The following is a 26,963-nucleotide window of genomic DNA, read 5'->3' as shown; positions in this document are numbered from 1 at the left end:
ATGAACACAGGAAGACGAGGGCAAACAACAAGAAACTGTTGGCATCCTTTCCAACTACAGCTTAATTAGCCATTACAAAAGAACAAACAGCCCCCAAATATATGTTATCTGGGACAGCTGAAAAAATTAATAAAATAAAAAGAACAGAGCTTCAGACTTGCTTACAACTTCACAGAGTCAACCAACTAAAGGTTAACAGAAGAAAATAGAACAAGGATACTTCCTAAAATTGCATCCATGCTACTAATCTCTAGAATATTTATGATAATCCTCAAACCTTTCTTGTGACGATATATATTTTTATATTAGTATAAACTATGAATGTAAAAAACCTGGGTGATACCATGTGTGGGAGTTTGTTTGCTGCTTGGCAAGGAAAAACAGTTTCCTGCACAGTTAGAGAAGTCCCAATCAACTTCTGCAAAAGAAACAATAATGACAGTGGTCTTAGGACAAACACCAAATTTTAACAGATTATCACTTGCTTTAAGTATAAATTGCTTTTCGTACACCAAACTAACAAGTACTAGTAATCAAGTTCGGAAGCGACAAGCCTTATTCAACAAGAAGACAGTTAGAATTATTAAAATAAAGGAGCTACAAAATGACCAATATGAATTATGCTGGAATAAATTTATTCAGTTTGTTGGGAAGAAGTCACTTTTATATATGGTTTAGTTAGGAAACATATCTAGACAGTTAGGCACCAACAGTAAAGAATTGCCAACTACATTTAAGAATTAATAGCAAAAAAAAATTAGGTGGAGGTTCTGTATCAAACTGGTCACAATGTGATGGAAAACTAATTTCATTGTCTTTACATACAATTAGGTCAAGACTGAACATAACACATGACATATAGCAGGGTTGTCTGATAAATTCATTGCTGATAGATACACTGGCCACTTAATTTCTTACTCAGGCCATTAAATTGACATCTAGGGATAATGACAGAGAAATCAGCATTCTATTCTATCTTAATTACAAATCAGCATTCTATTCTACTTTTGATCATATATAATTAAAAAAATTACCTTTCTTGGCGGGGTTAGTTACTTTTCTGTTAATTCCCTCCATGTTCTAGTGAAGATAGTCTTCAGCCTGTTGCCTGAGAATTTCTGCAAAGCCTTCTTAGCTCCAGCAACTTCCATTTCAGTCAACCTTTGTAAATTAACATACGCTCCGGCATCCACCAACCTCCTCCGACAACCCTGACTCCCTCCCCCCATGATTGCTGCCACCACTGCCACCGGAAACTTTTTGGAAACTATCTCATTTTTAGGATCCAACATCTGAACCAACCTCATCACACTCTTCTCATCCCTAACAAAATCTTTTCGATTTGATTTAACTGTCAACAGCAATACCAGTGCCTGTGTCGCCTTTTCTTGAATTCCAACTGGCTTTATCAACTCCATTAGCTTCACCAAAGAACCCATACATCCACCTATAGCTCTCTTAGTTCCTTCGTTCATAGTCGACAAATTGGCCAATAAAGAAACTGATAATTGCTGCAGGACTAAAGTCCCATGCTTTATCAACTCCGACAACTGGATTACAAAACTACTACATGTCGATAACAATTGAGCAGTTGAATCTAAAGCAGAAAGCGAATAAATTGCACGTAATACATGTTCTAGTGTGGAACTATTAGATGACTCATGTAATAAACATAACAACTTCTGCAAACCTCTCTCTTTCAGTATCAAATCGCGAAAATCGTCACCAGAAGCTGCTAAAATTGATACACACTGTGCTGCCTTTTCTTGCGTTTTCTCGTGTCCAGAACTCAACAACTGAACTATAACAGGCACAGCTCCATCTTCGCCTAAACAAACTCTAATCTCTTCAATAGATGCCATATTTGTAATAGCCCCAATAGCGTGTGACTGAGCTACAACGGATCCGGATTTACAAACATCAACCAGAACCGACACACCACCATATGCTGAAATAGCCCAAGCATTATCAGGATCAGCTGTAATCGATTCCACTGCCATTACCGCCTTCTCCTTACAAGCCAAAGAACTCGATTCAATTATCCTCAACAACGGACCCAAAGCCCCTTCCTCAAACACACATTTCCTCGCTTTATCACTAGACGAAGCCAAAATCGATATCACCAAAACCGCCTGTTCACGGAGCGAAGGATGCATATTAAGATCAAGCAAATGAATCAAATAACCTACATTCCCTTCCTCCGCTACCAAATTAGACGAAACCTCATCGTTCTCGAGAAGCTCAAGCAACGACTCCATCGCCTTCTTCTTAAACTCAATTCCTCCAATCTGCAATCTCGTGAAAAGATCCCGAACAAAAAAACCTAAATCCTCCTCTTCAGAATCAGGACCTGGCCGCGACAAAACGATAGCATTCGATTGCTTCAAAACACCGGATCTAAGCAGAAGATCAACATCATGAATCTGTTTAGAGATCCAATTAGCAGCCATATCGAGATCACTCTGCATAAGAAGCTTACCGGTGACACAATTCGGGTCGGAGCATTGGACCGCAAGCGTTTCGACACGGCGAAGAGTGGAGAGGAGATTAGGGAGGAGAGTTAAGAGGAGTTGATTCTCCGACCAGTGAGGTGAGTCGGAGATTTCGGAGATGGAGGATTTGAGGACGGCGAGTTTTGACCGGAGAATTTGCCAGCGGCCGGTGAATGATCTGATTGAGAGAGATGAGGGGAGGAGGTGAGCTAAGAGAGTGTTGATTTGGTCTAGGGTTTCAGACGGTTGTGCCACGGTGGAATGCATTGGGAAATGTGCTCACAGCAAGTGTAGGATTAGGAATTATATATACAGATTTGTGTGTTTATGGCTAGGGATAGAGGTGAGAGTTTTCAGGTTTGGGGAATTTCCATTTATCCGCGAGAACTAAAAAATGAGAGTTAGTGTGCGCGAGAGAGAGAGATAGAGCGCGGGGGAGAGAGATGTATATGTTTTTTTTTTGTTTTTGCGCGTGAGAGAGAGAGAGAGAGAGAGAGAAAGAGAGAGAGAGCGAGGGAGAGAGATGTATATGTTTTTTTCTGTTTTTGCGCGTAGGAGAAGAGAGTGCGTGTGGGAAATATGGGCGGTGAGAATGTGTATGTAAGTGTGGCATCTAAGCTGAAGCTTCGAAGGCAGTTGGCACGTGGGTCTGACCGGTTCGGGTCAATACGGGTCGGGTATTGATTACTAGGTCTGGCAGTCTAGGTCTTCTTCTTCTAGTATTTTTATTTTTTCTGTTCTTTTATTTTTCTTTTTGTTTGGAATTTAGACTCGTTCGTTACGGTTTGAGACGGTTACTTCAAGTCAACGTTTGAATATAATAGTATTGTAGTACAATTAAAAAAATAGTTGACCATGAAATTTATTATTTGATTGACTTGGTCTGATATATTTTACTTAAAATTAAAATGTAAGGCTCAAATAAATTTAAGGAAAATTTAGCAGATATTAAAATATTTTTTTAAATATTTGTAGCATCTTACATGCATCCTAATTTATTATAATAAAAAAACAATACTACTTGCCCCAAAAAAAAATCTCAATTTTTTTTTAAAATTACACATGCTGTATCTTAATTTGTATGCACGAGCTATCACATATTAGTAATGAGAAAATTACCAATAATTTATTAACAAAGTATTGAGGAACGGTTTTGGAAACCGTTTCAAAAATGCGATCACCTTAACAAGATCAGTCCAAATAGTTTATACTCGCACATACTCATGTAGGTTCATTTCAATCTTGTACCTGCTTATTTTAATGACATGAACCTGTGACCTGTCAATTAGCAATTAGCGCAGGAAAAAGAGAGCAATTTAAGACAATATGTAATTTATGCAACGACTAGCAATTTTCGTCCGGAACAAGTCCATTGAGAATGCTTCTCGGGAAGTTTATGATTCTATTGACCGCAAGCAAAATTATCCCAATATTCAAATTTTGAAGTACTTGAATTTGATTGATGTGCACGGCGGCACGGCCTAATAAACAATTTTATGGGCCTTTACTTGGACTATCAAAACTTCATCCCATTGGGGTTTTCTTCCACTCAATTCCAGCGGGTACAAAAAGTAAAAGCCCAGTAAAATCATTAGTTATCGGTAAAAACCGGACGATCTTTAATATATTAAATTTTCTTTTACATATATCTTCTCTTGTTATATAATTTATGATTGTCCAGACACTGGTGAGTGGTGACAAACAATATCGATGGTTAAAGTTACGTAATATAAAGATTTTTGTACATTAAGAGGTTCATCATTATTAATAAGTTCTTCACAATAAAATTTTGACAACTGTGAATTCTTAATAGGTGCTATTGAACACACTCTAGAAAATTTGTAAAAACAAACACTTCTCGTCAAAAAAAACACTTAAAAGAAATGGGCGTGTTATTAAAAAATTTGAGGCGGTCACGAATAATATGACCCAACCCACGTTTATAAACCTTTACATACAATTTTCCAACTCCCTTAGTTACAGCCCACCTATACTTGTAACGATAGAGATAGAGATAGAGATAGGGACATAGTACTACTATATCTGAATTCTAAATAGCAGGGCTACTAGTCCCCAGGCGGCCAGATATCTGGGGTTGCCATTACCTGATAGTGAGTATCCCAAATTAGCTTATAAGCCAGTTCACCATTGAACAATTAACATGCAGAAACTAAAGTAAGAAATGACAGTGCTCCGCCAGTAACATGAAAAGTATTCACCGGAGTATAGAATAAGCTAACAACTAAAAACATGTATGTGCAAAGAGTGCATTTGCACAGCATCCTAAACCTTGAAAAAAAAAAGAACTACATAATATTTTACATTTTTGTTTATTAGTGCATAGCGCACAAATTATAAGCCAATAATTCTGAATATAGAATTAAGAACTGTTTCAGTACTACAAAAAACAGTACTCTAGCCATACCAGGACTTTTCCAATATATGGAAGTCATCAAAATAATTGAGATGAAATGATCCTACAATTGCTTGTTGGTTAGAAACATGAATTCTTAAAAAAAAGAATCATGGAGAAGGTATTCATGAACTTCTCAAAATCAATTGGGGCTAACATATAATTTCTTCTCGTAGGCTAGCCCCTCACCTCACATTTTGGTTCCGTTCACGTTTTGATTGTTTTCCATGAAGTACTATATATTGAACAAGATGTCATTGTTTGACTACAAAGAGTAAGCAGTATCCCGCTTGACTAGACCATGATAAGACAGTCAGGTCAACATTCTTTTGCTGGCTTATAATATAAAAATCAATGTTATTGACATCACATAAGTTAGAGAAAGATTAAACAACATAACCCAAAAATTAACGAAAACAAAGAACATACTTAAATGTTACTATTTCTTAGCAATGGAGATATTTCTAACTGATCCAACTACCGAAGTAGAAAACTAGAGACATGATGAGAGAGAACTCTTTAAAAGAAATAAGATCATTACCAGAACTCTTCACTAATCTCACTCTTATTTATTTATCATAAAGGGACAACTGAATAGCAAATACACATTTGACCGTTCACCTGACCTTAGGAAAGAACTCTCAATCGTCCCTATAATATTCATTCTTCACTCTACTGTATAGATTGAAATATTAATCTCTTTTCCTATAACTAAAGCTAACGTGCATTAGCACCGACCATAGTCTGCCTTCTTGAACTTGTGTGGCCGTTTCTTTTTCAACTTAGTAGGACCAACTACCTTCCTCCAACTTAGTTGCAGTATTTATAGGGGCAGTATCTAAAACAAATTTATGCAATAAACTTACCATGATTCCTTATTCCAGTCTGTTTCCTATAAAGAATCAGTACAACTTTATGAACTCGATTAAATGGCTGCTTTCGCTGACCCTGCAGATTATAGCCAGGAAAACAAAAATATTTAGATACCAAATTGCAATATTTAATCGTGAATTTCAAACATTTAGATTAGAAGGGGATGTCATAGTTTGATCAATATTTAAATATCTCTTATTATATATGATGTATTAATGAAGAGCAATTCATAAGTTGCAATGATTTTAGATGTTTCTACCATAACACGAGGGAACCGTGCATGCGGGAGTCCTGAAACTACATGCGGGAGTCCTGAAACCACTCATTTATGATCTACATAATTCATGGGGACATTTGTTTACTGCAATGTTGCTAATATCAATCTTATCTGAATTTAGATTCAGAAATCTTTCATCCCTGCATAAATTTTACCTATATTTCATCGACTTTATGATATATTGTCAGTAAAACGTAAGGTTTCCTACTCTCCCAGAACTTCAAGATTTCATCAAAAACAACATATTGAACTGTTACTATATACAAACTACTTATAGAGGACCATCAAATGAAAACTGACTCAGCATCCTCCCTTCCGCTTTCCCTTTCAAGTTATAACATGATAAAGAGTGATCATATCCCAATTATTGTTTTTTATGTCCTCTACTATATGCAGCCAAAATTTTCCTGTTTCGACATACATGGACAACTTTCTTCAAGTGCCCAAATAGTACTAAATGAAGTTCGTAGCAACATCGGATCCACGTGACATAATAAAACTACTACCTTTTTCCCTTACTTCTAAAGATCAGCGTTGAAGCCCTACAACCGTGGTTTTCCTGAAGAATGGTTACTTTTTTTCCAAGTTAACTGCCAAGACAAATAGCTGCTAATTAACTTGGCAAAAAAAAAAGCAGCTAATTAAATGATACTAGATTGGCCTCTGAGTTGCGCACGGGTAGTGCCAATCAAATCAGATGTCATTGTCTACATTATCTGCCAAAGCAGGGTCTTGTCAAACTTTGAGGATCAAATTTTCAACAATGAAGCTTGGACTAAATATACAAAGAATGCTAAGCCCACAAAGGTCTCAAATTAGATTTTTAAATATATATTTATTTAACTCTAGGCTAATTGCTCCAAGTTGGGAGTCCCAACTACTTCAATTCCTTATAAATAGGATCCAAACCGAGCACATCCTCCGCAAAAAGATCAAACTTATAAGCTTCAACTTACACACACACAGTCAAGTAGAAAAGACTTTAAGAGGAGACATAAAACAGAGAGAGGAAGAACCTTCCGGTCGTCAATTTGGAGAAGCTGACTGGTGTGTCCAGAGCCTCCACAATGGAGCTCATTAAAGATGCTTGTGAGAACTGTGGGTTTTTTAAGGTAATATTACTATAATTGTTCTTTACCACCTTCAAGATATTATTTTACCTACCAGTCCCCCAGATTTATTGTGTAGATTGAACTGATAATGTTAACTTATATCATTGTAGCTTGTGAACCATGGGAACTCACATGATCTTATAGACAAGTGGAAAGATTAACAAAGGAGCATTACAAGAAGTGTATGGAACAGGGTTTAAGGAGATGGTTGCAAGCAAAGCTCTGTGTTTAAGTAAAAGTTACTGATATGGACTGGGAGAGTAACTTCTTCTTGCGCCATCTCCCTATTTAAATATTTCAAAGATCCATGACCTGGAGTACAGGTACCGACAAAAAAAATATATTTAGTTATGCAATAATAGTTTAGACATGATACTATGTATGAAATATATATGTAGATTATAAGGGTCTGATTTGTCCTGATATCATGACATCTCTTTGATATATTCATGTAGTGTATTTATATGTGAAAGGAAAGTGATGAAGCCTTGAGAAACTAGGAGAGGAGCTTCTGGACTTGCTGTACGAAAATCTTGGACTAGAGAAAGGTTACTTAACGAAAGCCTTTTATGGAAGCAAGGGTCCTAACTTCGGCACCGAGGTCAGCAACCTACCTCCCATGTTCCAATCCAGAGTTGATCAAGGGACTGAGAGCTCACATAGATGCTGGTGGCATTATCTTACAATTCCAAGATGACAAGGTCAGTGGTATACAGCTCCTTAAGGAAGGCAAGTAAATTGATGTGCCGCCAATGCGCCATTCTATCATGATCAACCTTGGTGATCAATTAGAGGTACACAACTGCTTCATCAAGTTTACCTAACTAACTTACCAATTTGCAAATGAAACACTAATTATCTATCTAAATTATAGGTTATCACCAACGGAAAATACAAGAGTGTGCTTCACCAAGTTGTACTCAATCAGTTGGAAATCGCATGTCTCTGGCTTCATTTTACAACCCTGGAAATGATGCAGTTATCTGTCCAGACCCGACACTGGTGAAAAAAGAAACAGATGAAAAGCAAGTATACCCAAAGTTCTTATTTGACGACTGCACGAAGCTATATGCGGGCTTAAAATTTCAGGCCAAGGAACCATGACTTCAAGCCATGAAAGTCATGGAAGTGGATGCAAATTTGGGACAGATCACATCATAGATGTCTGGACCATTTTGAATGTTTATAATTGTGACATGAGTTCACTAAAGCTATGAATACTTATTAGTACTATACAGGGCTCTGCTTTCTGAGTGAAATAAAATGACTTGAAACTTACTCCTTTATATAATCATCAAGCAATTCAATTCAACTATATTCTCAGGCCCAATGTTATTAAGAGCTATTCCCTGATTTCTACATCGCGAAAAAGCCCAAAAGAAAACGGTACTCGGTCATAATTCTATGACATTAGAAAACTGCAAAGAGTACATTAAACCACCTTTTTATGATTCCTTCAGTTATAAAAAACACATATCATCGCCTCTTGTATGTAAAGCATTTATCTAACAAGTGAAATATAGATTTATCTACTATCAAGCAGGCAGGATGACTGTTTGAAATGTGAAACTATTTACGTCCAGCTGGTAAATAACTTTGCAAAAGAAAATGAAATTTAGGAGCTAAACCCCTAAAAATCGATGGCCTCAAAGAGCAGAAAAGAGAAGGTTGGAAAGGCTTATAGCCAAATTTCAGAAAGGAAAATGAAGACAATTTTGAATCACACGAAGTTACTAACTCAACTGAACGGACATGATCATGCATACCGGTCTTATGTAGAACAGGTCGATGTATATCCAGCATGCTTCTTACAAGCAATAGATGTTGATAGGGATAAATAAATCCTAATTGTATAATTAAAATAATACATTGATTGTATAAGGTGTGGGCTGCTAGGCCCAATAAGAAGATGTATGATATTCAGACTAGAAAGGTTACCACATTGATCAGGCCTGATGGACCAGATCAGGCCTGATAGAACAAAGAAGGCCCAAAACCCTGATTATTAATTAATTGCGTAATTAATTAATAAGGGAGAAAAACAGCTATTAAGATAAGTCCTAGTGGGGATGTAAATCTTTGTAGATTGGCCTCCAAGAAACCTCATAGGATAAGGGATCAGTTTCCTACTTCCTAGCACTCCTAAGTCTATCCTAATTCAGAGACCTAACCACCAAGTCTCCTATACCAAGTCCAATTCAAGGACTCCCACATCTATATAAGGGGCCTCACCCCACAGATCAGAACTACGTTTTTTGACTTGATCCTTAGCAATCAGCAATGTACGTAGGCATCTTGTTAAGACAAATTGAGTCACGAAACACAAGAGCAGTCAAATCGAGCCTCAAAGCTCACGTTCCTTAGTAATAAATATAGCAATTATATATATTAGTTTTTAATCCATAACATTTGGCACCGTCTGTGGGAAAGCACAACAACAACCATGGCAAGAACACGGAGAACAATTAGAGCTCTGGAGGAAGGAACACCATCAGGAACAACCCAGGTGATTTCGTCAACCGTGGAGATACCCCCTCACTCAACTTATGCATCTGCTCAAGGGGAAGCCCAGATAGGGGCAACTCAACTACAAGGGACGATTCCCCCGACTATTCAAGGTACGAATCCTCAAGTTCAACAAGTACTTGTACCTGTGAATTCTCGACCCGTAGAATATGAATATTCAACTGTTGTTACTACTAACCCCCCTTATGGGATGCCCCTTTACCCCGAGGTTGGAGGAAGCGGACATGCTGGGCGAAGAGAAGCACGAGGGCAATCGCCCCCCTACATACGAGTTTGGCTCCTATCCCCGAGGATCGGGAATTTTCTGGTCCTTACACTGAGAGAGACTCCAAATCTTCGGATGATGAAGTAGCCCCAAGAAGGAGGCGTGCTGGCAAAGAGCCGATGGCTGATGGAAGCCAACACCCTCAAAGCACCCAAGGGGCGAATCCCCAAGAAGTGCAGGAAAGGATCAGGGCTCATGAGGATGAGATTCGAAGGCTGAGGCGCGACTTGGAGGCGCACCAGGCCAGCAGACCCCAAGCACCTCCTAGAGGGAGAAATCCTCCTCCCATCATTGACCTGGACGGTCCGGTGCAGAGAAGGGCTATTGTCCCAAGGGCTGATCCAAGCAATCTTCTTCCCCTTGGAGATCCTGATGATCCTACTCCACCCTTCACTGAAGGAATAATGAATACCCATATCTCAAGGAAGTTCAAGATGCCAACTATCAAATCTTATGATGGCACGGGAGATCCCGCTAATCATGTTAGAACATTCTCTAATGCCTGCTATTGCAGCCCGTGAATGATGCTATAAAGTGTCGGACCTTCCCTCAAACCCTGTCGGGTATGGCTCAAAGGTGGTATAGTCGCTTGCCCCCAAACTCTATTGGGTCGTTCAGAGAGTTAAGTCAGGCTTTTATCAAGCAATTCATCAGTGGAGAGTTCATGAGAAAAGTTCCGCATCTTTATGAGCATTGTGCAGGGAACAAAGGAATCCTTGAGAGATTACCTGAATCGTTTCACAAAGGAGGCTTTAAAAGTCCCAGACCTTGATGATAAGGTAGCCATGATAGCACTGCAACAAGGAACTAGGGATGAGTTCTTTAAGATGTCCTTGGCCAAACGCCCCCCTGAAAGCATGTTGCAGCTCCAGGAGAGGGCAGGGAAGTATATCAAAGTCGAAGAAAGCATGAGGAAGACCGTAGTGAGTAATGAGCCCGCTGTAGGCAAGAAGCGGAAGACTGATCTGGAGTATATCGCTAAGAACAAATATCCTAGAACCGAGCAAAACCCTGATTCAACCCCCAAGAAGGGAGGACCTGGGCAAAAGTTCACCGAATACGCTAAGCTGAATGCTCCTAGAAGCCAGATCTTGATGGAAATCGAGAAAGATCGAGATATTCGTTGGCCTAAGCCCCTGAAGGCTGATCCTGCCAAGCTAGACAAGAGCAAGTATTGCAGATTTCACAAAGATGTTGGTCACGACACCGATGAGTGTAGGCAGCTGAAAGATGAAATTGAGTTCCTCATTCGAAAAGGAAGATTGAATAAATACACTGGAGAAGGAGGGGACAGGAATAATAATGGAAGGATGAACTTTGAAGATCGTAGGAGGGACCAAGACGATCAGGGGCGAAACCCCCAGCCTAGAGGACCAGTTATAAACACAATTTATGGAGGGTCGCGACCTCGAGTGCCTATGATAAACACGATCTTTGGGGGTCCAACTGCTGCTGAATTATCCAAAAACTCCAGAAAAGCATATACTAGAGAGGTTATGCATATTGTTAGAGAAGCCCCGAAGAGGGCCAGGACAGAAGTAACATTGGCTTTTGATGATTCTGACCTAGAGGGTGTGAAGTTTCCTCATGACGACCCGCTGGTCATAACACCGGTAATAGGAAATAGCCCGGTCAAGAGGGTCCTTGTGGATAATGGTGCTTCAGTGGATATCTTGCTCCATGACGCCTTTCTAAGGATGGGGTATAACGACTCCCAGTTGACACCAACCGACATGCCGATATATGGATTTGCAGGAGTAGAATGTCCTGTGGAAGGGATAATCAAGTTGCCAACCACCATAGGTACGGAACCAAGGCAAGCAACGCAGATGTTGGACTTTGTGGTGGTAAAAGCTAGTTCAACCTATAATGCTATCATGGGAAGAACAGGGATACATGCCTTCAAGGAAGTCCCTTCTTCCTACCATTCAGTCATGAAGTTTCCCACCCGGAACGGGATTGGAGAAGAGAGAGGAGATCAAAAAATGGCTAGAAGCTGTTATGTGGCCTCTTTGAGGGCAGATGGAGTTGGGGGCAGGTTCTTCCTATTGAAGATATGAATGTCCGAGAAAATGATGAGAAGAGAGGAAAGCCAGCAGAAGACTTGGTTTCGACTCCTTTAGACCCCGAGAATCCTGAGAGGATGACATTCATTGGAGCCACATTAGAGGAGCCCCTTAGAGGGAAGTTGGTGAGATTTTTGCAAGAAAATAGTGACGTGTTTGCATGGTCAGCAGCTGATATGCCAGGCATAGACCTGGAGCTGATTACTCACAAGTTAAACGTGGACCCAAGCCGGAAGACAGTGAAACAAAAGAAAAGAAACTTTGCCCCGGAAAGACAAAAGGCTATAAAACAAGAAGTAGAAAAGCTCTTAGAGGCTGGGTTCATTGAGGAGATTCAATTTCCGGAATGGTTAGCAAACCCTGTAATGGTGAAGAAGGCCAATGGAAAATGGAGGATGTGTATAGACTTCACTGATCTGAATGATGCGTACCCTAAAGACTGTTTTCCGTTGCCAAGAATTGATACTTTGATTGATGCCACTGCTGGACATGAGATGCTGAGCTTCATGGATGGATTTAGTGGATACAATCAGATTAAGATGCACAAGGATGACATTCCAAAGGTATCATTCATCACTGACTTTGGTGTTTATTGTTATCTTGTTATAGCATTTGGTCTCAAGAATGCAGGAGCTACCTATCAAAGGTTGGTAAATAAAATTTTTAAGGATCTTATTGGCAAGACTATGGAAGTCTATGTTGATGACATGTTAGTCAAGAGTCTGGTAAAGACTGATCATATAACCCATTTGAGGGAAGCTTTTGAGGTCCTGAGGTACCACAAGATGATGTTAAATCCTACAAAATGTGCTTTCGGAGTAGGATCTGGAAAATTTTTAGGATTGATGGTCTCCAAGAGAGGGATAGAGGCTAACCCCGATAAAATAAAGGCAATCCTGGACATGGAACCACCAAAAACCGTCAAGGATGTTCAGAAGCTCACAGGAAGGGTTGCTGCGCTAGGACGATTCATCTCCAAGTCAGGAGACAGGTGCTTGTCATTCTTCAAGTCACTAAAGAACATTAAGGACTTTGTATGGAATGAGGAAAACTAGAAGGCATTCGAAGAGTTAAAGAAGTATATGGCCCAGGCCCCGTTGTTGGCCAAGCCAGCTTTGAATGAAGTTTTATTCTTGTACTTAGCCGTTTCAGAAAGTGCTTTGAGCGCTGTGTTGGTTAAGGAGGAATTGAAAATCCAGAAACCCGTATACTATGTCAGCAAAATTCTGCATGGTGCTGAGTTGAATTATTCAACTATTGAGAAATTTGCTCTAGCCTTGGTAATGGCTTCGAGAAAGCTGCGTCCTTACTTTCAGGCTCATCAGATTGAGGTGCTAACAAATCAGCCCCTGAGAAATATCATTCACAGTCCCAAGGCAAGTGGGAGATTGATTAAGTGGGCAATAGAGCTGGGAGAATTCGACATTAAGTACAAGCCACGGACAGCGAAAAAAGCCCAGGCATTAGCTGACTTCGTGGTGGAATGTACCATAGCCAACCAGGAAGTCGGGGGGCAGGAAGATACCGTACCTCAAGACAAGGAAGTCGATAATGGGAACAAAGAGAAGGATGATAAGGAGAAAGAATATTGGGTTCTCTATTTTGATGGAGCATCAAAAACAAACTCCAGTGGAGCAGGATTGGTTTTACAAAGCCCTGATGGGTTCTTAATTGAGTACGCAATGAAGCTAGACTTCCCAACCACAAACAATGAGGTAGAATATGAAGCTCTGATAGCTGGTCTCGGCCTAGCTGGAACGCTTAGAGTCAAAAACTTAAAGGTCCGTGGAGACTCGAAGCTGATCATATCCCAGGTAAAGGGAGAATTTGAGGCAAGGGATGATACAATGGCTAAGTATGTCCGTCTAGTAAGGGCTGTGATGACCCAATTCGATGAGTGCCATGTTGAGCACATTCCAAGGGAGGAAAATGCTAAGGCAGATGCATTATCGAAGTTTGCTTCGTCCGAGATAGAAGAAAGTTCAGGAAGTGTGTACTTCCGTGTTTTGAAGACACGAAGCATAGATGTTAAGCTTGTAGCTCCTATAGGCCTGGGGACGTCTTGGATAGATCCCATTAAGGCCCACATTCAAACCGGTTGGTTGCCAAACGATGCGACTGAAGCACGGAAGTTAGCTGTTCGGGCACTAAGGTACTCTTTGATAGATGAGATTCTGTACAAAAGATCTTTCGTGGTTCCTTACTTAAGGTGTCTCAGGCCCGATGAGGCACGCTTGGCTCTTGAAGAAGTGCATGAAGGTATTTGTGGGCAACACTTGGGGGGCAGGGTCTTGGCTCATAAGATAACTCGTTTAGGCTTCTATTGGCCAGAAATGATGGCTGATGCCAAAGAATATGTGAAAAAGTGTGATCGCTGTCAGAAGCATGCACCTGTTGTTAGACAACCCCCGAGATGCTGACCTCTATCAACTCGCCCATTCCCTTTGCTATGTGGGGAATGGACATTCTGGGGCCTTTCCCCATGGCCACGGCACAAAGGAAGTTTCTGATTGTAGCCATTAATTATTTCACCAAATGGATTGAAGCCAAACCCTTGGCCAAGATCACAACTAAGCAGGTTGCACAATTTCTGTGGGAAAATATTATGTGCCAGTATGGAATTCCCCGTATCCTAGTCACCGACAACGGAACACAATTCAATAACAAAGAATTCAAGAAGTATTGTGAAGAAAATGAAATTGAGTTACGGTTCACCTCTGTGGCTCACCCGCAAGCCAATGGGCAAGCAGAGGTAGCAAATCGAATAATCCTGGATGGACTAAAGAAGAGGATCGAGAAATCAAGAAATAATTGGGTGGATAAGATACTTCCAATATTATGGGCCTATAGGACTACCTGTAGAGTCACGACTGGAGCAACTCCCTTCATGTTGGCATATGGGGCAGAAGCAGTTGTTCCCGTGGAGATATCACATTCCTCTCCAAGGATTCAAGCTTTCAATGCTGAGGAAAATGAGGAAGGACAAAGGTTGGATCTGGACTTAATTGATGAAGTGCGAGATGAGGCACATGCAAAGATAGTAGAATATCAGAAAAAGGCTTCATTCTACTACAACCTAAGGGTTAAAGAAAGGTTTTTCAAACAAGGTGACCTGGTCTTGAGGAAGATAGAAGCTTCTGGTGTAGGACAGAAAGGGAAGCTTTCCCCGAATTGGGAAGGGCCATACAAAGTCAAGAATGTTCAAGGTAGAGGAACCTACAAGCTGGAGACAATGGATGGTTTTGAAGTCCCAAGAACTTGGCATGCACAAAACCTGAAGGTTTACTATGTGTAGGGCAACTGAATACGATTCTCACTTGTCAGGATGACGAGTAGGTTGAAAAGCACCTTGAAGCTTTGCTTGCGTAGGATTTTATATTCCAGTAGAATTTACATTGTCGAGTCATTATTGATAAGGGTCGAACCCATACTATGTAAAGTTTTGGAAAATTAGACTTCATATTAATAAGTTTGAAATTATTTCAACCTATGGATGTTTAAGTTGTGATAATACCTTGTGTGGTTTTAACAAAAAATCATGCTTTGATCATTGAAAAAAGGAAGACTTCAAGGATTCTTTCATAAGAGTGCACGTTGCACAATTCAAAGGTTCAATTAGTTCAAGGTTAAATGCATAGATAAAGGAGAAAGATGCGAATAAGAAAAGCAACATATAAAATAACCTCGAAGGGTAACAAGTTCTGATACAAATGAAGTTCAAACATAAGTTAAGGATAAAAATACAAAATAAAAAACTACTCCTCCATGCGGGAGCCTTCATTCCCTTGCTCCTTATCAACACCCTCGGCATCCTTCGCAGGAGAAGCGGGAGGAGAAGCAGTGTTAGGATCCAAGATGCGATCATCTGGCTGAGGGGAGTTGAAGAGGGCATCTATGCTGTCCTCCGTCTCAGCCTGCTCAGGACTTATAAAGTCCTTAGGGTCGACTAAGCCCGGATGCCTCTCAGAAACCGCCTTTACGGCCGCATCCCATCCCTGAGTAAACTGTAGGGAATAAAGACCCTTATCATGAATCTCCATGAGATTCTTAAACTTGTCAGAATCCATGTAGTCATCGATGAGCTTTTCCTTATCGCTCCTAAGTTTCACCAGCTCGGAATGAGCCTTAGCCAGCTCCTCCTTCTTCGTGTCCAGCTTCTTCTCCAGTACCTTGGCTCTCTCCTCCCATTTTTTCATCTCCTTCTCAAACTCATCAGAGTTACCCTTCCAGGACCTAGCCTGATGGAGGGCCGCCAGGAAATAGGTGTTACTCTGCAAAGAAATATGAGTTAAACACAAGTTCATTGAAATACGAGAAAGTTGGAATTCAAAGAAAAAAGAAAATAGAAAGTTACCGCAGCTTGGGCCTGAGAACCCAGAAGCTCAATAGTCTCGATATCACTCCCTGTAACAATGTCAGTGAAATCATGGGGAGTGATGGAATGGTACGACCAATCCTTAGCATGTTTGGTGGATCCAACCACCGTATCGCTCCTCCTGAAGCCCCAGTTAGGCCTGAAGGAATGTGCCTTAAGTGGAGGATCCACATCGTCCCCCAGCTCGACCACCGGGACATGGGGCTTAAGGAAAGCAGGAGCATCAGGCTTGCTCCTGGGGTCCCTGTTTAGCTTGGCCCTCTTCTGGCGGCCAGATTCCCCTTCCTTGGGCCTGTTGACGTTATTAATAGCCTCACAAGCTGAAAGAAAAAATAGAAGGAATATTAAATTGCAAAAGATAAAAAAGTTATAATTAAAGGGAAGGAAAAATAGCTACGCAGTTATAAATTTACCCTTATCACTGGCCTGAGAGAGACCAACTTTCTTCAAGGAAAACTCCTCTAAAAGGGTCCAGGTGTCTGTTTTCCCATCATCTGAAATTAAGGCTTGATAGGCCACCTCCTCTTCATCAGTTAACCTGATGCTACCTGGACTCCCATCTGACACTTTGCAAAAGGGCCTACGAAAGAGTGTGGCCCAATCACCCCCAGCCCAGGTCAGCCTAACAAACTCATCCCTCCATTTGGGGTTGTTCTCAACTATAGAATTACTATCAAAGATATGGGGGATTTTGGGCCGTTGGCGAGTTAAAACCCAGCCCGGTTGACTCATGGAGCTATTATAGAATTGAAAAACTTTCCTAAAGACAGCTACGGAAAGAGGAAAATTGTTTCTAAGACAAAGGACCATAAAACAAATAATGTTCCTCCAGGCATTAGGAGGGAGTTGACAAGGGTTGATTTGTACATCAGCAAGTAAACGAGGAATAAATTCATGGAATGGGAAACTAAGACCCGCGGTCAGGGCTCCTCGATAAATAAACAGGGTATTCCCCTCCTAGTTACATGTCCTATCCCCAGGGGCGGCTGGAGTAATCCTAAGGTAGGGTGGAAGTCTATACATGGTGTTCATGGACTCGATTCTACCATCTAACTCATGAAAGGTGTTACCATGGTTATACGAATCTAACTCAGATAGAGAGGGATATTCATCACCTCTAGAGTTAATCATATCAATTAAGGAAGTATACGAAGATTGAATTTGAATGTTTGTACCTCTCTTAGAAACATTCATCTTCCCCAAACGAGCCAAGTCACGATCCGCCATTGATATGCTTCGGTTGAATGCTTGAAACCTAGAAAAAATTTGAGAAAGGTGGAACTGCGGTGGCTGAAGTCGCCGGAAATCGCCATCTTAAAGAGAGAACTCTAGAGATTATTTTGAGAGGAAGTTCAAGAAATGAGGAGTGAAGTGAGGACACTTCACTTATATAAGCGAAAAGCTCGGAATACGAGGCGTTTTTAGGCCCATGTAGCCAGGCCCAACTTAAAAAGCCCATTTACAAGAAGTGCCGGGAATAATCTAGAAGCTCCAATGGAAAATGAAGGGTCGAAAATCGACCAGAATCTTAAAATGATTCGACCAGAGTCCTGATCGACACAAAAAAGGATCCTGATCGATATCTCATTCGATCAAAAGGGTAGAAATCCACTTAGTTCGATCAGAGTCCTGATCGACAAAGGAGAAAATCCTGATCGATATGTCATTCGATCAAAAGGGTAGAAATCCACTTAGTTCGATCAGACTCTTGATCGACAAAAGAGAAAATCCTGATCGATATTTCATTCGATCAAAAGGGTAGAAATTCACTCAGTTCGATCAGAGTCCTAATCGACAAAAGAGAAAATCCTGATCGATATTTTATTCGATCAGGAGGGTAGAAGTTCATTTAGTTCGATCAGAATCCTGATCGTAATCGATCAGGAATCCTGATCGATTCGGCATGGATCCTGGTCGAAGATACCATCGACTAGAGTGTCACTTTGAAGGCTAGTTCGATCATAATCCTGATCGAAATCGATCAAGAATCCTGATCGATTCTGCATGGATCCTGGTCGAAGATACCATCGACTAGAGTGTTACTTTGAGGGCTTGTTCGATCAGATTCCTGACCGAAATCGATCAGGAATCTTGATCGATTCTGCATAGATCCTGGTCGAAGATTCAATCGATCAGAGTGTTACTTTCTGAGCTAGTTCGATCAGGATCCTGATCGAAATCGATTAGGAATCCTGATCGATTTGGTATACATCCTGATCGATTTTAAGCCAGAAAATTGAGGAAAATTACAGAAAAATAAGGAAATTCCTTAAAATATTTTCTGAAAAATGTTGGTGTTTTCAGAAATAAGGGGAAAATCCAGAAAATTATGGATAAATCCCAGAAATTAAGGGAAAAATCCGGAAAATTAGGGAAAAATCCCAGAATTAAGGGAAAAATTCCTGGAAATTAAGATAATTCCTGAATAAAAGGAATAAAGGAAAAATCGTTGTAAACGTGTAGGTCGCTCCACACTTTACGCAAAAACGAAACCCTGTAAGGGAATGAATAGACTTAACTTCTGCGAAACCTAATCAATGTTTCCCAAAAGTTGGGGGGCAAATGATAGGGATAAATAAATCCTCATTGTATAATTAAAATATTACATTGATTGTATAAGGTGTGGGCTGCTAGGCCCAATAAGAAGATGTATGATATTCAGACGAGAAAGGTTACCACATTGATCAGGCCTGATGGACCAGATCAAGCCTGATGGAACAAAGAAGGCCCAAAACCCTGATTATTAATTAATTTTGTAATTAATTAATAAGGGAGAAAAACAGCTATTAAGATAAGTCCTAATGGAGATGTAAATCTTTGTAGATTGGCCTCCAAGGAACCTCATATGATAAGGGATCAGCTTCCTACTTCCTAGGACTCCTAAGTCTATCCTAATTCAGAGACTTTACCACCAAGTCTCCTATACCAAGTCCAATTCAAGGACTCCCGCATCTATATAAGGGGCCTCACCCCACAGATCAGAACTACGTTTTTTGACTTGATCCTTGGCAATCAGCAAGGTACGTAGGCATCTTGTTAAGGCAAATTGAGTCACGAAACACAAGAGCAGTCAAATCGAGCCTCGAAGCTCACGTTCCTTAGTAATAAGCAATTATATATATTAGTTTTTAATCCATAACAGATGTCATAACTTTGTAAGAATAACATAAAGCTAGCCATGTCTCTGTGCAAGCATAAATTAGCCATGTCTCTCTGCAAGCATAAATCAGTCCTCATTTTATACAACTTTGAAAATAAAGATACAAGCACTGTATATTGCTATTATTAAATCAAGAAGGAGGTTAAGATTCTGCTACAATTCTAGTTATCATTGCAAATGCAAAAACATTAGCGGTAGATTAATCGAAATATGCAATGTCCAAGCTTTCCTAAAGAGGAATGAAATAGTCTAAGTTGCAAACTATTTTTGCCCAACTAGTGGTCCACCTCTATATACTAGTCTACCTAGTCAGTTAGCCAGAAATAAAAGAATGTTTCAAGAATCATTAGATGGCATCTTTAAATTTGTTTTCATATACATGATACATTTAACCTATGAAGTATCACTTTACTTAGCTCCTGATGTGTGAAGGTAAATAAATACTTGAAATTATAACATTAAAGATAAATATCAAACAAACAAAACTCACTTGGGAAAAACAATATACTAAACAAAAATCAAACCTTTTTCCTCGGTTACAGGTGAGACTGGATTCCGTTCAAAAATTTCATCGCTGTAAGAAAGCCAGAAAAAAGAAGTCTAATTAGCCCGAGTAATTGTTTTCTAGAGAACATCAAGGACTTCTGCATTCGTGCAGAAAAAGAGAGAAAAAATTGCATAGTCGAGATTCACTGTTACAAGTTCAATGCTCTGACAATAAATTATGAACTTTATTCTGTAATCATTTAAAGAATAAGAACCAAATACAAACAATAAAAACTGGAAACATTCATGAACATACTAGTGTACAACACTGGTCCAGTTATATACTATAGTTATATACTATATTGTAGAAGATAGATGCTACAAGTAAATAGTATCTTTCATGTTTTTATTCAAAGCCCTTTTTTCAGGTTGGCTTATAAAAGAAGTGCAGATTCAGTGAAATAAACAGCTTAAAAATCATCCACGAAGCGCATTCACGCTTGGATTTTGGAGGTAAAATATTGAATATAATGGCATCACTTCAACTTATAAGGCTCATGTGTTAGAAATGGATAAAAAACAAAAGGATTTAATAATGTTCCAACTTCCTTCTTTTAATTAAACATCGTCATTATTCCATCAACTAATGTCTCCATAGATTCTATACATTTTCCCCCTAAAAGGCTTCACAAACAAATTCAAAATTTTCTTTATTATAGGTAACTCAGAGAACACATTTCCCAATCAACAAAAGCAATTTAAACAAAACATTATATATAATTGTTAAGAATTAAGTCATACATGATTTCCACCAAATTTTCATGCCCGTAATACTTTTAAACATAGATGGCCTAATTTTCACAAAAACGCTGGAACAGAAATTAAAATATCACAAAATTTATGTGTTCCCATTTGATGGATACAGTTCCCTAAGGTCAAGCTATTATTTTTAGCTTGTTACTGTTAATACAATCTGCGATTAATAAATGCAATTAAAACAGTGTGTGCGAATAACAGTGCGCGAGTATAACTGTAAAAAACAGAAAATAAACGAAAGAGATAAGGATATGAGAGAGTTCCTGAGTCCAGTTGAAAAGAACTGTCTCCTTAAAGCTATTTCGCCTCTCACCGTATGTACGGGCCGATAAAACGAGAAGACGGTGTCGTTATATAAACAGCACCTTCGGCGAGCGAGAACAGAGCAAGAAATTGAGAGAGAGAGAGATAGGGTTTGTGTTTAGAGACGGCTGTGTGTGGTATCGTATGAGATGATTATGATTAACCCTAATCCCTATAACGATATTATATACAGACTCTGGATGACTTGTGCGCTACTCTTTACAATTAATTAAACGCGTTAATTAATTGTCGATTAATAAATCAAATTTATTATTTCGTCAAATCAAATTATAATAATTATCCGTATCAAAACTGGAATAATTATTTGAGCCCAAGCCCCAACCCGGATGACTTGTGCGCTACTCTTTACAATTAATTAAACGCATTAATTAATTGTCGATTAATAAATCAAATTTATTATTTCGTCAAATCAAATTATAATAATTATCCGTATCAAAACTTGAATAATTATTTGAGCCCAAGCCCCAACGTATTCCCCCATTTTATGTTACATTCGTGTCCGCACGTCGCACGCGCGGGCAATTTGCACCCCCTGCGCGCGCACGTAGGAGATGGATCAACACCTTAGTAACACTTTTAGACACTACTAGAGTGTTATGCTATATAAAGCAATGGAAACCCCTTTTCAATTTCAATGTGGGATACAAGTTTATTTACAACATTTCCAACTTCAAGGGACCAACTTTAGATGATCACATATCATTCATCCCTTAACCATTTTGAGTGTTTCGAAGTGCCTCGGAAAGCTCTCACGGAGGAGAACATACTCCAAGCGTCACCCACTCAAGAACGGCTCAAAATGACTTGACAATGTGGGGCTCAATACCCACATTTTCCAACAGTTACTCTGTCAGAGTTTCACAACGTTACTGTATTTATGTATTTATGTATGTAAGCTTGACTTCTTTCATCAACTTAACTGTACCTATCAACACATACACTGATATGCTGTGTAGCTTTAATAAACCGAGGCTTGATCCTGTATGACTGAAGTAAACAGATATATAAACTTGCTCTTATGTTAATATTAGTCTGCTTCAAATTTTCAATTTATGATAATGTTACTTCATTATATTCTGGGAACGACCGAGTGTAGAGTAGAATCCAAGACTAAAATATACTGGTAACAGATCTGCTAGTCAGGCTGTGTCAGCATTGACTAAACTGTAACAATACAAAACAAAACATTCCCCTATGATTTTGATACTGTCTTTGTCAACTTGATTAAGAGAAAGCAAGGAAGAGTCAGGTACTTTAAGCAACCTGCTACCTATTGTCCATCGAAGTAAACGAAAACATCATTGTTTTTAGGGTAGAAAGAAAACAGAGTCCCTTCACAGCTAAAATTTATTCCAGAATATCAAGTTTCCCATTTATTCTATTCCAATATAATGAAAAGGATATGGTTTCTGGTAATTACAAGAAAAGGAGTCTTTCAAAATAGATAGTTCTTTACCTCTTTAAACATGAAAACTCTTTTGGTATATGCTTGAAAGTTGACACATCGAAGAGCTCCATAAACCTCTGATCAGAAACTCTAGCTTTGACAGCTGCGAAGCGCTGATACTCATCGAAGATTGAGGTCAGGCACCATCTCTGCAATTTTCGCAGGCACCCCACTACACAACCTGTTCGGTGCTGAAGAAGGAAGTCACAGGAAACACAACTTCAAATTGGGAACTGTGTATAATATTCATGGTAAAGCGATGCAAATACCAGACTACACAAACCTTGCCTCGTTTGCAATGAATTAACAGCGGGTGATTCCTGATATCTGAAATGTTAACATGTCGAGGTATGAGTATTTATGCAAAACGCTTGCACATTTTACTTCAATTCATCTTTTAGTTAGTCTACAAAAAGTGAAAACTTGAGAGTACAGTACCGATGACGGCTTTAAGTGCTTCACGAATTGTATCCTCTGGAATATTGACAAAAGGTTCCTACAAACAATGACCAAAAGCAAATAGCAAAATTTCAAACTCAGTCCAATAAAAAGTTCTTAACCTTCTAAACTACATGATTTTGTGATACATGTTTCAGCTTTTACATTACCCTATAAAATAGAAGTGATGCCCAATACTTCAGAGTACAGGATATCTCAATACACTACATTACCATAAACACCTGGGATATTTGTGGAGTCCAGTTGGTCAAATATACACATTTTTAGAGTTATTCAATATTTTATGGTCTGGGAAGGTCGTGCTTTACAAAAGTTTAGTTGTTCACCTGGTATTCATCAACTGTTCGAACCCTAAAAACAGCCTCTTTATAAGAAATTAAGGGCAAGGCAACGTTTTATCAATTGCGATTGGGAAAGTGGTAAAGATCACAAATTGATAGATGTTCACACCTAAGGTTAATCACATATTATTTTACATTACAAGTTTCCGTTTTAGTTGGGAAATTGACTGGGAAAAACTAAAGTAAATGAGGCACCCGGGGGAAAAAAAGAAAGTACATATTATCTTTGTACAATCCTAAGTTAATCAAGCACTTGACTCAACCACTAACTCAGCTCTGTTACATTCTTAATCCTCGTTGAATGCTTTCACTGTCGTCCAAGAATTATATTCGGTAAGTACTTGGAGAAATTTAGTAGAAAGCATCATGACTGTATGTGAGATATGTACAATGAAGTACAAAAGTCATGTAAATCTGGAATAATGTTATCAAACAAAATTCGTCAGTTTTTCTTTGTTAAATTCTTTTGCTATTATAAAGTACAACTATATATCACTAAAAGGATTAAAAGGGAACAAGAGCTGGAATTACAAAAGGAAAAGGCTAATTTTCCATTGTGGTACATCAAGTTTGGATAATATAATTTATAGGCACAACATCTATGACCTTCATTAAATATTATTTGCAACGGTGATTATGAACTGAAAACCATTATATCGGTTGTAATTAAAAATGAATATAAGAATACAACCAATAATACTATAAAAAACCGTAGACAATAGAGAGAGAAATAAAGAGCATATGGTTCACAGGAGTTTCTGCAAATATTACAGTGTACCACTATTCACTATTTCTCTATGTATTTTATTTCTCTTGCCATAAAAATAATAGCAAATATTTCATCTCCACCCAGGTATAATAGTCCCCCCCCATCTAATGTATATCAATTCACTTGCCCCACCAAAATAATGCTTAATACCGCTATATAAATGCTCTTTCTCAATAAATAATGGTCCCCTTCCCCATTATAACTTGCCCCTTTGTTTATATTTATTTGTATATACTTCATATTCATCTAGTATACCTGGAATGAATAGGATTTACAGATTGTTGCATTAAAGTATGTTTGATATCACTTCAAGCTATTGAGTATATACACTAAAAAGGCAAACAACTAGTAGCAACTTAAAAACAATTCAATTGCTCTAATAAACTTGAGTATCTAAAATATGACATAGTTGATCATCTATAAATATAGCAATTAAACTCACTATTTAATCATAAAATCAATACAGTAATGCAAATTAACTAAGCTTGCTTTATAATTGAAATAGAAACAGTACAAGTACGAAAAAAAAATGAAATCATACCTTACTGCCATCAACTCCAAACTGAAACAAACGTATTCCGTTGGACCTCAAAAACTCGACGTTTGCCTCTGGATACAGCTCCGGGCACAAATATCTGCCAACATTCACAAAACCCTAAGTTTCTCCACTACACAGAAATTATTTCCTTCTGTTTTCGATAAGATCAATTGCGAAAATACTCACGTACACATGTGTCTCCGGAGATTGCAGCATAATTACTAGACTACTACACGAGAGATTACAATTTACATACATAAAGTAGGAGATCGATAGACTTACACGATAGAGCGAAGGCCAAGGGTTTGTATGAAGGAGAAGTTAGTAGAGTCAGGAAAACCAGACCTATAAATTCCATTATCCACCATTGCGAAGTTGAATGGAGGTGTGTACTGTACATCATCGTCGTAATCTCCGGTGGCCGGAGGTGATTTGGATACGGCGGCGACGCCGATAGTTCGACACGTGTCATCGTCTCTGCTTGAAATATCAACTGCTTTCATGTGTTCAGTGCTGATATATTAATATTTGTGTGTGTAGAATTAAGGGAGGAGAGGGAAATTAGTTGTTTATATAGATGAGGGAGTGGTGCTGGTGGTTAAAATTGCGCGGGCGCGTTGGAATTGGTGACACCAGTTGTGTTGCGTGTACATGCGGGTGTGATGCAGGGAGAGGGGAAAGCTGTACAAAAATATATATATATATATATAACTTGATTAAATGTTGTTCGAAATTTGAAGGCAGATCTGTACTATATATTGTTACAGGCAAAATATGTATGGTTAATTAATATTTTCCAAAAAAATTTGTTGATATTTTCCAAAATACTAAATTTATTATTTATATTATTGATAGGGATAAATAAATTATGATTGTATAATTAAATACTGCATTAATTGTACAAGTTGTGGGCTGCTAGGGCCAATAAAAAGATATATGAAACTCAGACCAGAAAGGTTAAGCCTGATGGACCAGATCAGGCCTGGTGGAATAAAAAAGGCCCAAAAGCCCTGATTATTAATTAATTTCGTAATTAATTAATAAGGGAAAAATCAGCTATTGAGAAGAGTCCCGATAAGGATATAAATCCTTATAGATTAGCCTCAAGGGGACCTAAAAGGATAAGGGATCAGCTTCCTACTTCCTAGGACTCCTAAGTCTATCCTAATTCAGAGGCTTGTCCACCAAGTCTCCTATACCAAGTCCAAATCAAGGACTCCCACATCTATATAAGGGGTCTCACCCCCACCAATCAGAACTACGTTTTTTGACTTGATCCTTGGCAATCAGCAAGGTACGTAGGCATCTTGTTAAGGCAGATTGAGTCACGAAACACAAGAGCAGTCAAATCGAGCCTCGAAGCTCACGTTCCTTAGTATTAAATACAGCAATTATATATAGTAGTTTTAATCCATAACATTTGGCGCCGTCTGTGGGAAAAACGTAACAACAACCATGGCGAGAACACGGAGAACAACCAGCACTCTGGAGGAGGGAACACCATCAGGGACAACCCAGGTGATTTCATCAACCGTGGAGGTTCCTCCCCATTCAACTTATGCATCTACTCAGGGGGAAGCCTAGACAGGGGCAACTCATCCTCAGCCACAAGGGACAACTCCCCCGATTATTCAAGGTACGAATCCTCAAGTTCAACAAATACATATACCTGTGAATTCTCGACCCGTCGGGTATGAATATTCAACTATTGTTACTACTAACCCCCCTTATGGGATGCCCCTTCACCCTGAGGTTGGAGGAAGTGGATATGCGGGGCGAAGCGAAGCACGAGGGCGGTCGCCCCCCTATATACGAGGTTTGGATCCTATCCCTGAGGATCGGGAATTTTCTGGTCCATACACTGAGAGAGACTCCGAATCTTCGGATGATGAAGTGGCCCCGAGAAGGAGGCGTCCTGGAAAAGAGCCAATGGCCGATGGAAGGCAACGCCCCCAAAGCACCCCAGGGGCGAATCCCCAAGAAGTGCAGGAAAAGATCAGGGCTCATGAGGCTGAAATCCAAAGGCTGAGACGTGATTTGGAGGCTCACCAAGCCACCAGATCCCACATACCTCCTAGGGGGAGAAATCCTCCTCCTATCATAGACCTGGATGGTCCGGTAAGAAGAAGGGCTGCTGTCCCAAGAACTGATCCAAGCAATCTCCTTCCCCTTGGAGATCCTGATGATCCAACTCCACCCTTCACAGAAGAGATAATGAATGCCC

At 39.3% G+C, this 26,963-nt stretch overlaps 2 protein-coding genes and 1 pseudogene across 8 annotated transcripts; 1 reads left to right on the top strand and 2 right to left on the bottom strand.

Moving 5' to 3' along the window:
- Positions 1-23: 23 nt before the first annotated feature.
- Positions 24-3,227, bottom strand: LOC141697402 (uncharacterized). 2 transcript variants are annotated; one of them, XM_074501764.1, is made up of 2 exons: positions 1,035-3,227; positions 24-388 (listed from the first exon to the last, which is right to left on the bottom strand). In XM_074501764.1, the coding sequence occupies exon 1, from the start codon at positions 2,757-2,759 to the stop codon at positions 1,053-1,055; it is 1,707 nt and encodes a 568-aa protein (XP_074357865.1). In that variant the 5' UTR covers positions 2,760-3,227; the 3' UTR covers positions 24-388; positions 1,035-1,052. The 2 variants fall into 2 exon arrangements, with proteins under 2 accessions (XP_074357865.1, XP_074357864.1); XM_074501763.1 differs by having other exon boundaries at positions 24-418; positions 1,035-3,213.
- Positions 3,228-4,321: 1,094 nt separating this feature from the next.
- Positions 4,322-25,439, bottom strand: LOC141697403 (inositol diphosphatase DSP1-like). Of its 6 annotated transcripts, none has more exons than XR_012564694.1 (8): positions 25,022-25,433; positions 24,743-24,836; positions 23,071-23,128; positions 22,916-22,959; positions 22,642-22,823; positions 20,084-20,133; positions 5,772-5,853; positions 4,322-4,597 (listed from the first exon to the last, which is right to left on the bottom strand). XR_012564694.1 is itself a non-coding variant. In XM_074501765.1 (8 exons), the coding sequence occupies exons 1-8, from the start codon at positions 25,240-25,242 to the stop codon at positions 15,780-15,782; spliced, it is 1,506 nt and encodes a 501-aa protein (XP_074357866.1). In that variant the 5' UTR covers positions 25,243-25,439; the 3' UTR covers positions 15,683-15,779. The 6 variants fall into 6 exon arrangements, 4 of the variants coding, with proteins under 4 accessions (XP_074357868.1, XP_074357866.1, XP_074357867.1 ...); XR_012564695.1 differs by lacking the exon at positions 4,322-4,597 and adding an exon at positions 4,605-5,237; XM_074501765.1 differs by lacking the exons at positions 4,322-4,597; positions 5,772-5,853 and adding exons at positions 15,683-16,295; positions 16,379-16,719 and having other exon boundaries at positions 25,022-25,439.
- Positions 6,753-8,731, top strand: LOC141696940 (1-aminocyclopropane-1-carboxylate oxidase 1-like; annotated as a pseudogene).
- Positions 25,440-26,963: the final 1,524 nt, after the last annotated feature.

The sequence above is a fragment of the Apium graveolens genome, chromosome 11 (genome assembly GCF_009905375.1).
Source record: "Apium graveolens cultivar Ventura chromosome 11, ASM990537v1, whole genome shotgun sequence".
Taxonomy (NCBI): domain Eukaryota; kingdom Viridiplantae; phylum Streptophyta; class Magnoliopsida; order Apiales; family Apiaceae; genus Apium; species Apium graveolens.
The sequence above is the reverse complement of the archived record's forward strand: the minus strand, read 5'-3'. Positions and strand labels throughout refer to the sequence as shown.